Below are 17,867 nucleotides of genomic sequence, written 5' to 3'. Positions count from 1 at the left end.
CAAGACAAATGTACTTACCTTCCTTCCTTAGGAGGACCTCGCCGTCGCCTCCAGGTCAGGTGACGTGGACTTTTCTCTCGTCCCTTCTCATCATATTCTGGACCCCCTCGTCTTAACTTTGGTAGCACTCTCTTAAAAGGGTTAAAACCTGGTGTTGGCTCATATCTGTGAAGTTCTCCCTGCCCCAGTAAACTCTTCTCTCCACATCCACAGAACGCACATAGATGTACAGGGCTACAAAGCAATGTTGATCAATAAAAATCATGTGAAATACTTCACTGATTAGAAAAATTCAATGCTCTCTTGTTGGTGGGTATTTTCCATCTGGACACTTTAAGGTCAATCCAAAGAAAATGCAGGCAGATGTAAATTGATAACGTCAATGAATTATTTGTCAGAGCATATTTTTCTTCAATTGGACACTTTAAGATCAATCCCAGCGCCAAAGAGAACTGAAGGTGAGCTCATCAGACACTCACCCTTGCTCAACAGGCTCAATTGCTGTCACTGCTGTGACAGCGCTGGTGCCAGCACCTTCAGACAACCTCGCCTCAATGCCACCTGAAACGATCATCCATGAATTCCAATTAATGCCTATATCTTATATTCAGATTTCAACATTGCTAGTCTTTACATGCCCACTTCTCCTTGGCAAGAAATTCCTCACCTTGCACCTGCACTGAAACGCTATATTGAAAGAACAAAGAACCAAGAGCAAAACCTCATCCTGTTCTTCATAGAAAATGCAGCAAATACTATGTCAAGTAATAAGGTACACCTGTGTCAAGTAATAAGGCACACCTGTGTCAAGTAATAAGGCACACCTGTGTCAAGTAATAAGGTATACCTGTGTCAAGTAATAAGGTACACCTGTGTCAAGTAATAAGGTATACCTGTGTCAAGTAATAAGGTACACTTGTGTCAAGTAATAAGGTATACCTGTATCAAGTAATAAGGTACACCTGTGTCAAGTAATAAGGTACACCTGTGTCAAGTAATAAGGTATACCTGTGTCAAGTAATAAGGCACACCTGTGTCAAGTAATAAGGTATACCTGTGTCAAGTAATAAGGTACACCTGTGTCAAGTAATAAGGTATACCTGTGTCAAGTAATAAGGTACACTTGTGTCAAGTAATAGGGTATACCTGTGTCAAGTAATAAGGTACACCTGTGTCAAGTAATAAGGTACACCTGTGTCAAGTAATAAGGTATACCTGTGTCAAGTAATAAGACATACATGCAAAAATAAAGCACTAATAATACTCCTCTCAGTTTTACACAACATGGTCACTTGACGCTTGATACATTGTTATGTGATTATAACCAAAATATTTTCAAAGATGGTCCTTTTGCTGATTACTTTTTAACTTTAAGGTCATTAAAAACACATCTGATGAGAAATAAAAACAAAGGTTTGTATGAAAAAAACATGCAACTAGACATCAAACACAATCACAGATTTGACCAACCTGGCACAGAGGAGCCAACTGGTCGTGGTTCATCTCCCGTTTCCAACGTATCCATTCGATGAGATGACAGATTTCTTATTAAAGTTGAAGAAGGTCGTCCAATTCTCTCAGGAGAGTACTGAAGCTGTGAAGCTTGTGACTGGAGAGCCCGACGATAGCTCAGGCTGTGAACAGAGGAGGGTCGACCGCGGCGACCAGTTCCTCTAGCACGGCTGCACGAAACGTGACAAACAGTTGAATGAGTGGAGACAGGACAAAAGACAGAGATATATGTAACTTTCAGAACAAAACTGATATTTTATATTTATCCTGACTCATGCTTACCTATTCTCTCTAGTGAAAGTGGAACACTTGAAATCCTTTGAAGTTCCCTTCTTATGAAGAGGACGTACAATCACACTCACATGAAGCCTCCTCATCTCCCGCCATAATGGTCACAAGTCAGATACAAGTAACGCCTTTACAATTACAGGGTCATCATCATTCTTAGGGGATGAGCAAAACTCAGCGCCTTTGTGGAACCATTAATACAACAAGTGGCCCAAACTAATGAATGCCAGTGACGTCTTCAGCTGTGATGTCTCACAGGTAGTGGTTGGCCATGAGATGATCCTTGACTTAGTTTGCTGAAGATATTTTCACTGCTCTGACTTGGAATAGTGATAAATCCTGTGCATTATTTGGCCTGAGGACTGTCAATAATAGTGCTGAAGCAATTAATCGTAGGATCGGTTTATCGTTCGATCCAAGTCAAAATAAACTAATGAAATGCAGATCGATTAATCGGAAAAAAATGATTTATACATTCTAATACAGTTTCATTCTGTATTGTGTTTTCTTTTACCTAGCAATATGGGCCCCCTTCATAAAAGCAATCCCAGCGCTATGGTGACAGTATCTCTTATACTTTGACAGTCGTAATGACTGCGATCACTTTGGGCAATGGGGTCCTGGTCGCCATCGAGGTCCATGGTGCACGGTCTCACAATGAATGTAGTCAAATCGCGTACAATCAAATTCCAAAGCATGTATTTCTGAGATCTGTGCTGCTATTGTTAGGGCAAGCAGAAACAACTTTTTCTGTGTCAACAGATCGAAGGATGTCCAATCTAGAGGCTCATAAATTCACTGGTGAGATGGACTACAACAATCACATCCCAAGCTGGTGTTTTAAAGTCTTCCAGCTTCAAAGAGCGTAGTAGGACGAGTAATCTGGCACTTTCATCAGCTTGATACCAGATCTCATGGTGATGACAAAAGTGAGTGCCACTAAGAAGGTCAATAGTGTAGAACCTTTCAAGTCCTTGAGTATGCCGTAGGTGACATAAGTAGTCCAGTACTTGAGGATGTGTGGCTTTCATTGCAATGAAGCCCTTCCTCTTGGTGTATGTCTCAAATCACACCCATTTATCATTGCATAAGGTGCAGATCTACATAGAGCTAGGGCAACAGCCCTAGTGGCTCTACTGGAATATCTTCAATGTTTCGAGCAGGTTTAGATATGATCCATGCATGCAGATGGAACGATGTCTGATTGCCAGGGGCTTGTTTAGTGTGCTGATGTAGGTTCTTCCATTCTGGGAGTCTCAGTGATGGTTGTCTTAGTTTCTTGATGAGTACTGGGACCATTCTCTCAGTGGCCGGTAGGCGTGACCAAAGTCAGTTGCAGTACTTTCATCTATTTCATCTTTGTCTTTTCGATGACTTCGGGTAGAAAGACTGGATGCAGGAACGAGTAACATTCACTCCTTCCCATGAAATTCCGAGAGCAACTGTTGTCCATGCAAGCAGAGCCAATAGTGGAGATACAAATGTTGGTATCTGTTTAACCTGGTGGCAAATAAGTCTCCGAATGTCTTGATTGATGAGTCGAAACGCTGCCTGATGAATCCATTCTGTTGGTGATAGTTGTAGAGGACATGATATAGCGTCTGCCATGATGATGCATGCTCCTGCAATGCGGCATTTTACGTTGAGATTCAAGTCGTTGATGATGTCAAAGAGTTGAAAAGTTAGCTGTATCAGCATTTGAGATCATGTTGAACCTTGTACAAGTACTGTGGACTTGTCTTTGTGGACCATCAGTAGTTCGTTCCTCAATGTGATTGACCAGTGTCATACTACATTGATTACAATTTTGTATCTCCAGGTGGCTGATATGCAGGTGCGTGCTGCTCGGCCATTTTCCTGCTGCAAACCTAGCTGTCCAGGTGGGCCCCCGAACCTTGTATCAACGCATCTAGATGACTGCTGCAGAGATGACTGCTGCAGTTCAGCCCTGTCAGATAAGTCAAATGCTGCGCTGAGGTGAGTAGACCTAGGTGACACTGCCACTGTCATAGTGGTAACGGAGAGAGTAGAACTTGAATCTTGTCTCAACACTTTAATGTTGCGAAGGTTCTTCTTCCCTGGAGTGTAGAACTTGCGTCAGATCCAAGTTTGACTTCATCAATAATCTTCTGGTACTGTGATACCATTCTGTGTACGCCATGCTCATTGCTGCAGTAACGTTTCAATCAGCTGAATATACATGCAGACAGTCGGTGAGGTAGTACAAACAGGTACACACTTAATCTGTAATGAAGATGTTGGTACCAAAATCACTTCAACTTTAGATTGTCAACACTGTAAGTTGTGAGCGAGCTGCCATCCATGTGAAGTCTATTTACAGCTGGCTGGCTGTCGCAGCAAAAACTGCTATCTAAGCCCGCAGATTAACAAATGAAACTGCACACTGCTAGATGGGTTATTAATAATGTCTTTTCAATGATAGAGGGGTTGTTTACATCTGTAGATGACTTCCTGACACGAGAACACCAGCTGCATTTTGTGCACGGCATTCTCCTGATTCCAGATGTGATGTCACCTGTGTTGCAGCCAAATGATCATCGTGAAATCTTAAGCAGTCGTGATTCCCTCACTAGCATTCAGGCTTGTCTCAGAGATACATGAGTAAGCATGTGTACAGATCACTCAGTAGAAGCCAAAACCTTCTGCCGCTTAATACGCTTCCCCATGTTGGTACAGATTGACTGTAGTAACCAGGTTGCATGAAGTGGCTGAATAAATTTGTTGAATTCCTCGCTGCTGGTACACGACATTCTGATATTAGTGCCAGATGCTAGGAGATGAATTACTGATCCTTCTTCAAAGCAAGCAGAGTAGATAATATCATCTCATCTTCAAAGTTGGAAACTTCGGCGGTCAATGGCAAAAGTTGTTATGCTGATTCCGCATGATCGGTCTAATAGTTCACATTTCCTGAATGCATTCATGCATGCACAGACAGCCATAACCTAACATCAGGAGCACAAGTCATTAGGGAAAACATTAGCTCACAATGAAATAAATGTTCAATAACATAAAAAAAATAAACAAGGAAAATTATCCACAATTTCATATTGTAATGATAATTAATACAGACTAAAGCCACATACAGCTATATTTTGTTTAAAGGACCAAAATACAAAAGGATATCAAACGTTGTATAGGGACTCAAGTTGACTCCAACCGTTTGGTCGGGCGATAGAGGACTTTAGGGACGAACAGGACTGGTCATGTGACTGATGTGGCGGGAAACGGGGAGGCTTCCTGTGGGTGAGTGTGACTGTACGTTCATTTCAAAAGGTAACTTCAAGGGATTTCAAGTGTTCAACTATCTTCGCACAGAGGGAGGAGAAGGGATAAGCAAATATGTATGAGACAGGATAAGGAAAAATTTTCAGGAGTTTCCTTCAATTCTAAAATGAATGAAAGTTGCTTCAAGCTGTCTCCAACAATTTCATTCATTATTATCAAGATGTTAACTGGGCCATTCAATTGGTACGAGTTGTATGTCAATTATCAAAATGAAAACTGAGACAAAATATAAGATGCTGAGAAATCAATAGTGAAATAGTGAAATCAATATTCTATTTAACTCACGAAGCTCTTTCAGCAGAAAACGACCGGGATCCTCTTCCCGCTCCAAAGACTCTTCCACGACCACTGGCATAGAAAATACTAACATTACCTCACAGTCGACAAAAACATGATCACAGTTCAAAATGTGAAGGGTCTACAGCACTGAAGGATATCATTACAAGTTATCATCCAATAGTTTCTCGAACTGAATACAGCAATCACATGCCAACAAACACTGCAGACTGTATCACCTGCAGGACTATCTATGTATACACAATTATCAGGTAAACAAACCTTCGTTTTCTGGGTATTGGTGATTGACCATCTTTTCTTGGCCGACCAGGGCCTCTTTTGACTGGTTGTAGAACTGGCAATGGGGGATAACTTCGTCCAGCGTGTTCCGGAGACAAAATAGCACTAGGATCTACTGCAGGTAAGTTCTGTAGAGGTGAACTGGAGTCTAACTGACGTGAGTAAATGGATGGTGGTGGAGAAGACTCATTAGCACTTATACTTTCCAAAGCCGATGCAGCTGTAGCGTGTTGAGATTCTTCAAAGAGGTCAGTCGGAGAACCATCTGTGTATGATGATGCCAAAGACTCACCAAAATACGATGGATTGGTTTCATAAAGTTCTGTTTCTTGCCCCAGGGTATGAGATTCACTAAGTTGGGACTGTCCAGGGAATAGAGTTACATCCCCTTGGCCAGTTATCTGCTCTTGGTTCACATCTTCAGCAGTGTCAAGGGGTGGTTCTACCCCAGTTAAACCATCATCCCCTTGCAGATTTCCTGGGCTACCTGATAAAAATGAAAATTACAAAATAAGTTTGATATGGTAACCTCTCCCTCTAATTATACTAACTAGAGACCATTAAATAAACAACTACTTTGGGACTACGGAACTACTTTGGGTTTGACATCAAATACTTGTCAAGTTCACAATCAGTCAAATTACATCAATCAGTTCTTAACTAACATTGATTTTATTATTTCCACCTATTTCCATGGCAGTGACATAATCTTAGATATAAATTCTACTGGTTGTTTAATTCTAACAGGGGCAATTTCGAAGGCTAGATCAATACAATAAATACCCCAAAACGTCAAAATAACAGATAATACAAAGATACTTTTCTCTACCATTAATACAGGATGTATAATTAATCTCTGTCTCATGTGACCACAGTATCAGATCAACCTTCAACTACAATATATCATTTGCATGTCTTAGATGATGTTTATTCAGAATTGAGCAAGCCATTTTTTCTCGGATTCATTCATTCACAACATTTATATGACACATTTATTGCACAACTATTCTGTATTTTCTTGTTGACTTGCATGCTTATTTTGAGTCATGACATGGTTCAGATATTATCAGAGGTACATACTGGGAGCAGCATGTGGCACAGTGACCACCACAGTTAAAGATAATTCTCCAAATACTTTATAATAAACAATGTTTATTACAGCAATTGAATATCAATGAAAATAACACCTTAGAGTAAAAGTGAGTGAGTGTATTTAGTTCTACATCCTCGTAGCAACATTCCAACAATATCACAAATGGGGACACTACAAACGGGCTTCGCACATTGTGCCCATGTAGGGAATCAAACTCTGGTCTTTGGTGTGACAAGCAAACACTTTAACCACTCAGGTACCAAACAGCCTGCCTCAGAGTAAAAAGAAATTTAATGGAAATGAAGGAAATATTGAGTTATGCTTGTATCAACATCACACAAGGACTATTTCCGAGACAAAGTTTAGACTCAGCTTTGAGTTATTTGAAGGACCCAATATGTTCCTATGTCGTCCAGTTAACCTTCTTCCTCCTTTGCTTTAAACACTGAGAAAAAAAACGTACTTTAATTTAGATGATGACACGTTAACTATTAAACTTTTAAGAGATTATAGGGGTCAATGTAACTTAAATCACCTTCATTTTGTAACAGCGTGTATCCCCAACAAAACTACACAATCACGATTTATGAAGCGTAACATTTACAAGTTTACTATGCCTTGTTTACAACTTAAGGCATACTGAAGTAGTGACAATAGTTGAAATGTTAATTCATGAAATCATGATCCACTGTAAACATCCACGAGCTGTCACTGCATCTTCAATTGATCAAGTAATTAACTTATCCCTTACATGCTTTCCATCATCAACCTTCTTATTTTAGAAGATGCAATACTGACATAATTAACACAAGCAACAAAATAACAATGGTCTATTCAAGGTATTTCAATGAAAGACCTTTTAGGGCCAAACTGCCCAAATGAAATCTCCGAAATTGACTGATATATTCATGACACTACCAAGGCCAGACCATTTTCAAGGTACAATGTACTTTCAAGCCTGTAGTTTCATTATTACATCCCCATTTTCACATTGTGTACGCTGACAGTGACAAACTATGGTTACATGCACTGAACCAATACATTCACACTTAGATTTTCAATGTCAGCTCTATCTCGGGTGATATTTAATAAGAAAAACTTCCCTAACACACCTACCATAATTATTAGGCACCCCTCTTCTCCAAAATCATTATACGAAATACCTAGCAGTGTTAAGGTCAGATGCAGGCACCCTGTATGAAAGTGAGTGAGTTAATATTTAATGTCACATTGGCAATATTTCAGCCATATCGTGACGAGACCCTGTATGAAAGGGTATTTTCTGATATCCACAAGTGATGAGGAACAGTGTGCTTACATCTCGAAAAAATGAACTACACAATATCAATGAAATCAGGGTAATGTTTCACTGACATTTACCAGTTGTGTTTCAACAACATTAGTCAAGTTAGAGACCTGACATATTCTTCAATACAGAAATAATGATTCATGCAGTGATGTGCACTATGTTTCAAAAACTTTGATGGGTCATAAATGATCTATTATAACTCATATCTATAGTACTGGACCACCATATTATTAAGGAATAATACTAAGCACAAATATTGCATAGTAAAGATCACTTCTTTGGTAAAGGTTCCAAGTTCTGCATAACTCTGCTTCACCACTCACTGTGAATATCATTATATAAGCCAGCCTAATATTTACATAGTTAGACCTCCATGAAACATAAGAATAAAGGTCCTGTCCACAATGCTGTGCAACACATAATGATGTTTTGGTTAAGACCATTAGTTTCGCAAAGTGCTGAATAGCTACTCACTTCACTAGCACATGTGGTTTCTTGAGTTTACAGATTTAGTGGCTAATAATTGTCTCAACTCGCCAAACATGTTTACACTAAATAAATATATCACTTAAACACAGTCAAATGTGAACATGTCTTGAAAGGATTACTTTTTGTCCTCACTTACTTTAATTGGCTGAAAAAAAATTAATTAAAAAAAACTTAGAATTTTCTTTAAGTTTTCATAAACAGTTAACTATTCAATTAGTGATGACAATGCTGATGTGAATGACCAAAAAACATTTGTCCTCCAATGATTCTCTCACATAATACACTAACAGTGACTCAAAACTTTCCCTTTCATGAAATCAATTCATTATTCATGGTCACTAGTATGAAATATTTTACAAATATATATAAAAGTTTTACTTCTTTGACTTCACTGACTGTGCTTTCTAATTTCATGTTCATCCAAGTGAATGGAATGTGAAATGGAATACATCCATGCCATGCTGTAGGGTAGCTTGTGTTATTTGAAAAAATATTGCATTTGCCTCATAGTAAATTTCTTGCAGCCCTCATAAGCATCTATGCATGACACAATGTATGTCTAAAGATCTTGAGACTGTTGTGATATATTTTCAGTACATTGATACCTCAATTTATCACATACGGACTAGGCTAAATCTTGAAATGTTAAAACTGATACTGCTTAAAAGTTCTCTGAAACATCTACTAAAATATCAGAAGTGGTGTATAAATATTTTTGCAAGCATTATTTTATATCAATATCTACCTCAATCTTAGGAAGAAATTTTGTTTCCTAATGATTTGCAGTTACCATCAACACTGATCACTCAACAATTGTGGTAACAGAGCTACTTCCATGAAAAATACAATCTGATGTTCCATCTTAGAGTTGCCTCCCATTTTTAAGGAACAGTTCATGAGGATAGCCAGTCATTAATACTAAGCCACATGTTTACAAGTAATCAAACATTTATTTATTGTACATACTGACCTATCACCTATTGCTTAGTGCAAGTTGTCCACTATTCATTTTGGACAACAATTGTTGCTACATGTCCATTTTATTATCAGTTTCAAGACAAGCAGAATGTCTTATCCTTATCACAAACAAATTGTACCATGAAATAAAAATTAAACAAAAAGAAATTTAGGACTATATATCTGATACAAACACATCATTTTCAAGTAAACTACATTCAGCATGATCAAAATAATACATATGCATAAATACTAACTGTAATTGAAGACAAAAAATACATAGACATACATCAGATATATATCAAAACATTTGTTCACAATCTGTTTACAAAATAACTACTAGATGAGTATATGGTAAGTCTGTGTTAATCTAAAGCATCAGCAGAAAATGTTAGGTGCATACTGCACAGCTACAATCAGCTACTGACAACATGAAAGTGCACTGGTTAATGTTATAATCCGACAATATAAATTGCAAAATGCAATATACCAAAATGCATCACCTGAGGTACCATGACAAGAAGACAGTATATTTCACACTACTAGAAACAGTTCACATTACTGAACATAATGAAAAGTTACTTTATTTGAAAACATCTGACAATGAGTATTTCAAAATACTCAACATTTAATTTATCATAATGCCTCACAGTAAGGTACCACAAAGAATTCCATTCATATTTCATTTGTTAAAAGACAAATAGAAATTACTTGATATTTATTTTTTTCTCAACAGTACTGCTACAATGGATGTGATTGCTTTAAATGAACGAGCATGGAAAACATAAACTGCCATTCTAAATTATCTACACTGGTTGCCTTTTACTAACAATTTTTTAACACTGACTATTTATTCAAACTGCATGCAACATACACAGAAGTGCATAATGTTTACACTTACTTCATACTTTGATGTATTCCAATATAACGAAGGTGGAACATCAAATAACAATTATATAAGGTTGAAACTTACTTATTTCATCAATGGATCTTAAGAAAAAATATTGAGTACAAAAATACACTAGTCACATTCAAGTGCAAGAAATGTGCATGATCAAGAATGCGCTTTCAAAGATGAAATAGTGATGTGCAAAAAATCAGAGACCCATCCAGACACAAATTACCTTCTCAAATCTGCATGTTTAGGGGTGGGGGCGGGACCTGCTCTTTCAATGTTTAAAGCACTGCTGCTGCATGAATTATTCAATGAAATTACAACCATTTCATGTTAGAAAGTGATGGCCACACTCTACTCCAAACTCTTTTCTGTGTTTATTTAACCTAATGGATCTATATCATGTTGATTGAGTACTGTCAACACATTTATAAGCCACTCACTCTTACCGTCCATTAAGATCCAAGATCGAAGGGCTAAAATCAGAAGATGCACAGATCTGCATTTTTGATGTCATGTGGATGGCTTTCCATCTGGAAATTCAAAGTTGTAGTCAGAGGACATGTAGCATAGAGTCGACACTTAGTCAATGGGCAACGTGAGTACAGAAGTGACTACCGCCAGCCCGGGACGATGCAAGTCTCTAGCCCGGCCGGTATAGAGGGTAAAAACACCTACGATAGAAAAACAAGCAAATAATGAAGATGAGAGACAGTGATAAACAAGCAAGAGCATTCATAATTGAACGAAACGGCAGACTGGAAGAAGATTGCTACGAAACAAAAATCTAGGCTAATTGGCCTTCGCAATCAGGCATCGGCCTCTTCATCATTGTCTGAGAAATTCACAACACAGTAGCAAATGTGAACAAGCTCGATGCATAAAATTAAGGGGTCCCACTTACCTTAAGCAAGTCCTTGCGTGTGAACACAACAATCCTTATATAAGAGCAACAATGCAATTTCTAGTGTATGTAATATGTATCTGGAAAGAGAGTAAATTGTCTTATTAATCCTAACAGTGAGCGTGACCCATAGAATGAACTCTCCTTCCAGCATCAGCCATCTTGGATTGATGCTATCGGTATCCCAGCGCACAAGAAATAGTTCCCTAGTTCAATACACTAATATCACTCCATTCATTATATTTCCACATACGTATATGATCATAGATCTTACATGGGTAATGTAGTTTCGTCGATTATTGAAATTGTTGCATAAATGATAGTGCATGGAACAGGGCAGTACATTGTTAGCGGAGGAATACCTCAAGGTGCTTGGAAAACGATGAGGGGGGATTCCGTCACAGTAATCAAAATGTACCGGCTTAGAACAACGTGTAGGTTAATTGGGTTGACGCTTTGCAAAAAAATAAATTGTTTTCTTTGAGAGAATAGTGTCCGTACCTAGAACTGATTTGCACATGCTGAATATCATTAGGTACAGCTAAATGCGAAATTGCATGTACTAGGGCTCGTGTACGGTCTTGTTCAAATGTGACCTATTTTCACAGTCTTTAGGGAGAAGTCATTTCAGGTATCAGATCCCGCGGAAGTAAATCGCTGTGTTCTCGATATGTACTGAGCATGTGTTTATTCCGATGGCTCATTTTCCAGGAATAAAATAAGTGTATTTCATGCGCAATTACAGAAATATGGTGATCGTAAATTGAACATTTCTTTCCACAATAAAGAAATAGAATATAGGGAGCATGAGTTGAATGAATGTACACTAAACACCATTGCCTTCTCCAGACAATCAAGACTACTTCTACGAAACGTGCACAGCAGTTAATCTGTAGAACGTCTTTAGATCAATGCTTCGGAGTTTTGCTCATGCTGTTGAAAGGTTGAATGTCAAGAAGAACGCAACTATGACAGAAAACCATTTTCAGTCCATAGTTAATGTGTAAATATAACCCCAAAAGATCAGTGTCAAATACAAAGTTATGCCAGAACTTGATGTTAGGCTTCTGTGGAACCCCGGCTTCTGTTGTCAAGAACAGAACCAGGGTCTGACACATCCTCCTGGCTAAGATGGAGGAGAAAGAAGAAAGCTTGCATCCAGAATGGAGTAGTATGTAGGATGCAGTCACTTCTTTATATATCAGATGCTTTTGTATGGATCTTTACTCTGCTCTCCCACAATTCCTTTAAATGGTAACATGTTCTGAATGCTAACCGTACATGAAACTGAAACATGTGTCTACAAAAATATATCTAAGAAGTGTAGTGAAGTGGCCCATGCACTGTTACAAAGAACTGCTGTTGTAATCACAGGTACAGAATGAACCGAATATGTCAATGTAACAATATGAACACCCCATATGTTACTTCTTTAAATGGCAACCATTTTCAGTGTGAACCAGCTCCATGGTCAGAGGTAAAAGAGTCTGCCGGGAGAGCAAGGGCCATTGATTCAATCCTCATTTCCATCATACAAAAAAGGAAATACATGCTTGTATTTGCTGTTTCCTTGGTTTAACACATCAAGGATAAACATGGACTGCATGGTCTGTTTGGTGTCAGTATAAACTTGTGCCACTTCAGGGTTTCTTTTTGTATCAATATTGTTTCAAGATAATCAGGGATTTATCTGGGAGTAAAATATAACTTCCTTTGGGAGGCAAATTGTTATTTTTCAATTTTTGTTAAAAATTGGGTTTGTGTTCATATTTTCACATATTCAGCAGCATTTCAACACTTTACATAAAAATCACCTTTCCTCTTTATCAGCGATGTAATGAGTGAAATGGAAGTGACCTAAAAAACTGGACCACAAGTTATGATTCCAATTTCATAATGTTGCCTGCTATTTGCCACTTGAAGATGAGTACCGAATGTGACACAGGTCCAGAGAAATGTCAGGTATTGTTCACAAAAACTCGAGAGGCCCCAGTCTTAAAAGCAGCTGAGGTATTGAATTAGTGCACTACCATGCACATACTGAGAATGCTAGAGCTAATGACTGATGATAGTATTGATACTATCAGAATTGCTTTTGATTCTGTAAATTATCGGGTTTATTGCAAACATGGCAGATCAAGGAGGATACACAGTTACTTCTAATCTTAACCTGGTAATGAAGAATTCCAGTTGGGGCTGCTGTTACAGAGCTGGCATCTTGTACTGCCGTTGAATCCCAACGCTGAGTCAAGCATGGTGTACTTGACACTATGTTGCCACTGACTCCCAACGCTGAGTCAAGCATGGTGTACTTGACACTATGTTGCCACTGACTCCCAACGCTGAGTCAAGCATGGTGTACTTGACACTATGTTGCCACTGACTCCCAACACTGAATCAGGCATGGTGTACTTAACACATGTTGCTCTTGAATCCCAACACTGAATCAAACATGATGTAGTTGACACTTCCGTTACATTGAATCCCAACACTGAGTAATGCATCATGTAGTTAACACTTATGCTGCCCTTGAATCCAATGCATGGTGTACTTAGCACTTATGGTGCCCTTGAGGCGACCAAATTGTATTTGGCACTTATGGTGCCCTTTAATACTAATATTCATAAAGTATAGTGTTTTTGTCACTTCTGATGCCATTGAATTCCAACACCAAGATAGGCATGGTTACTTGACATTATGTTGCCTTCTTCCCAACACGGACTCAAGCATGGTGTACTTGACAGTATGCTGCACTTGAATCCCAACACTGAGTCGGGATCATGTACTTTGCACTGATGTTGCCCTTGAATCCTAACACTGAGTCAAGCATCGTGTACTTGACATTTATGTTGTTATTGAATCCCCAAACTGAGTCAAGTACATGTATCATGTTCTTGACTCTCATGTTCCACTTGAATCCCATCACTGAGCCAATCATCTTGTCCTTAACACTTATGCTGCCCTTGAATCCCAACACTGAGTTAGGCATGGTGTACTTGACACATGTTGCTCTTGAATCCCAACACTGAATCAAGCATGATGTACTTGACACTTACGTTACCATTGAATCCCAACACTGAGTTAAGCATCGTGTAGCACACAGAGTCAAGCATGTGAACCTGGTACTTCAGCCTCCATCGAATCCCAACGCTGAGACAAGTATTGCGTACTTGTCATTTATGTATCTGTTGAATCCCACCAGCTTTGAGCATGGTGTATTTGGCCCTTATGTTGCAAAAAGTTGAGCATGGTGTAGAGGGCACTTGAGCTGCCCTTGAATCCCCAGGTCAAGGCAAGCATGATATACTCGTGATATATTTTGCTCTTGAAGGGCATAAGTTCCTGTGACCTTTTCGGGTTGAGAACCTCACTGTATTAGATGCCAGGGCCAGATATGATGCCCATGAGTGTGAGTGAGTTACATGCAGTTAACCATTGTTTTCCATTACAGTGGTACTGGATTGCCGAAAACAATGCATTGGTGGAGTTCAGTGCTAATTCCCAAGTTAACAATACCAACCATGGGTTAATGTTTTAGCAATATTCCTGGAATATTACTACAGGGGATAACAGAAATTGGCTTCACACATCGTGCCCATGTTGGGGACTGAACCTGGTCAAGCGGACGAGCGGACGCTTTATCCACCTAGGATACGGCACAGCTCCCGGAGGTGCCAGAGAATGATATGCATTCTTGCTTAAGATAATGAATCTAGGCCCACTTGCTCAAACCAGTCTTAGCGCTACAATGATTGTAACTCCCATTCTCCAACACAGGTTAAGATAGTTGTGGCACCAAGATCGCGAGTGGGCTCTGAAATGTTTATGATAGGGGTTCGGAAGCCTCTACACCTAGTGCGATGTGCGTCCAATCCAGAGAATGTTCTGGGTATTAACATGAAATATGCCTACCATAATAGTAGGTTCACCTGCCTAAGACGCTTTGCTTCATCTTAGATCATCGCTGGATATAGCCCTTGTAGTTTTCTGTCAGTAAACTGACAACGACGTGCAGCGTGTGCAAGTCGCTAGAGAAGTGAAATCATATTGAATGTCACTTTGTAAAGATCATCGTCAACTACAACATAAAAAGCATAAATACTTTTTCTGATACCTAGTAAGTAGCCACGCAACCAAACAGAAGCAGAGTTTTCATCAATCATATGCATGTGCATCAAGTGAGTTTATCCAGCGAATGTTTTGGGATAGTCCATAGACGTTCTCATGCGACTGTGTTCGGTGGTAAATAGTTATCAAGCGGCTGTGTTAGGTGGTAAATAGAGGTGATCAAAGCGACTGTTTAGGACGGAAAATATTTTATCGAGGGACTTTGTTGGGTGGTAAATAGAGGTTATCAAGCGATTGTTTTGGATGGTAAATAGAGGTTATCAAGCGACTGTGTTAGGTAGTAAATAGAGGTTATCAAGCGACTGTGTTAGGATGGTAAATATAGGTTATCAAGCGACTGTGTTAGGTAGTAAATAGAGGTTATCAAGCGACTGTTTTAGGATGGTAAATAGAGGTTATCAAGCGACTGTCTTAGGTAGTAAATAGAGGTTATCAAGCGACTGTGTTAGGTAGTAAATAGAGGTTATCAAGCGACTGTGTTAGGTAGTAAATACAGGTTATCAAGCGACTATGTTAGGTAGTAAATAGAGGTTATCAAGCGACTGTGTTAGGATGGTAAATAGACGTTATCAAGCGACTGTGTTAGGATGGTAAATAGAGGTTATCAAGCGACTGTGTTAGGATGGTAAATAGAGGTTATCAAGCGACTGTGTTAGGATGGTAAATAGACGTTATCAAGCGACTGTGTTAGGTAGTAAATAGATGTTATCAAGCGACTGTGTTAGGATGGTAAATAGAGGTTATCAAGCGACTGTGTTACGTAGTAAATAGAGGTTATCAAGCGACAGTGTTAGGTAGTAAATAGAGGTTATCAAGCGACTGTGTTAGGTAGTAAATAGATGTTATCAAGCGACTGTGTTAGGATGGTAAATAGAGGTTATCAAGCGACTGTGTTAGGTGGTAAATAGAGGTTATCAAGCGACTGTGTTAGGTAGTAAATAGATGTTATCAAGCGACTGTGTTAGGATGGTAAATAGAGGTTATCAAGCGACTGTGTCAGGTAGTAAATAGATGTTATCAAGCGACTGTGTTAGATGGTAAATAGAGGTTATCAAGCGACTGTGTTAGGTGGTAAATAAATGTTATCAAGCGACTGTGTTAGGTATTAAATAGAGGTTATCAAGCGACTGTGTTAGGTGGCAAATAGAGGTTATCAAGCGACTGTGTTAGGATGGTAAATAGATGTTATCAAGCGACTGTGTTAAGATGGTAAATAGAGGTTATCTAGCGACTGTTTAGGATGGTAAATATTTTATCAAGGGACTTTGTTGGGTGGAACATAGAGGTTACCAAGCGATTCTTTTGGATGATAAATAAAGGTTATCAAGCGATTGTTTTGGATGGTAAATACAGAGTATGTTTTGGAATAGTAAATAGATGTTATCTAGCGACTGTGTTAGGATGGTAAATAGATGTTATCAAGCGACTGTGTTAGGTAGTAAATAGATGTTATCAAGCGACTGTGTTAGGATGGTAAATAGACGTTATCAAGCGACTGTGTTAGGTGGTAAATAGATGTTATCAAGCGACTGTGTTAGGATGGTAAATAGAGGTTATCAAGCGACTGTGTTAGGTGGTAAATAGACGTTATCAAGCGACTGTGTTAGGTAGTAAATAGATGTTGTCAAGCGACTGTGTTAGGATGGTAAATAGAGGTTATCAAGCGACTGTGTTAGGTGGTAAATAGACGTTATCAAGCGACTGTGTTAGGATGGTAAATAGACGTTATCAAGCGACTGTTTAGGATGGTAAATATTTTATCAAGGGACTTTGTTGGGTGGAACATAGAGGTTACCAAGCGATTCTTTTGGATGATAAATAAAGGTTATCAAGCGATTGTTTTGGATGGTAAATACAGAGTATGTTTTGGGATAGTAAATAGATGTTATCTAGCGACTGTGTTAGGATGGTAAATAGATGTTATCAAGCGAATGTTTATGGATAGTATATAGAGGTTATCAAGGGACTGTTGAGGATGGTAAATATTTCATCAAGTGAATTTGTTGGATGGAACATAGAGGTTAACAAGCGATTGTTTTGGGATAGTAAATACAGTTTATCAAGCGACTGTGTTAGGTAGCAAATAGAGGTTATCAAGCGACTGTGTTAGGATGGTAAATAGATGTTATCAAGCGACTGTTTAGGATGGTAAATATTTTATCAAGGGACTTTGTTGGGTGGAACATAGAGGTTTCCAAGCGATTGTTTTGGATGGTAAATAGAGGTTATCAAGCGAATGTTTTGGGATAGTAAATAGAGTTTATCAAGCGACCGTGTTAGGTAGCAAATAGAGGTTATCAAGCGTCTGTGTTAGGATGGAAAATAGAGGTTATCAAGCGACTGTTTTGGGATAGTAAATAGAGGTTATCTAGCGACTGTGTTAGGTAGCAAACAGAGGTTATCAAGC

At 38.8% G+C, this 17,867-nt stretch overlaps 1 protein-coding gene across 1 annotated transcript in view; it reads right to left on the bottom strand.

The window, feature by feature from the left end:
- LOC137298296 (histone-lysine N-methyltransferase 2C-like) overlaps positions 1-11,507 on the bottom strand; it is a 94,949-nt gene extending 83,442 nt beyond the window's left edge. Inside the window, exons 1-7 of the mRNA XM_067830489.1 lie at positions 11,333-11,507; positions 10,878-10,961; positions 5,668-6,172; positions 5,395-5,457; positions 1,471-1,682; positions 480-561; positions 19-234 (exon numbers count right to left, since the gene is read on the bottom strand). Coding sequence (XP_067686590.1) covers positions 19-234; positions 480-561; positions 1,471-1,682; positions 5,395-5,457; positions 5,668-6,172; positions 10,878-10,884 — 1,085 coding nt within the window. The 5' untranslated portion in view covers positions 10,885-10,961; positions 11,333-11,507. The remainder of the gene's footprint in view (positions 1-18; positions 235-479; positions 562-1,470; positions 1,683-5,394; positions 5,458-5,667; positions 6,173-10,877; positions 10,962-11,332) is intronic.
- Positions 11,508-17,867: the final 6,360 nt, after the last annotated feature.

Source organism: Haliotis asinina, chromosome 10 (assembly GCF_037392515.1).
Source record: "Haliotis asinina isolate JCU_RB_2024 chromosome 10, JCU_Hal_asi_v2, whole genome shotgun sequence".
In the NCBI taxonomy this organism is placed as follows: Eukaryota; Metazoa; Mollusca; class Gastropoda; order Lepetellida; family Haliotidae; genus Haliotis; species Haliotis asinina.
This window is presented reverse-complemented; position numbering and strand designations above follow the sequence as displayed.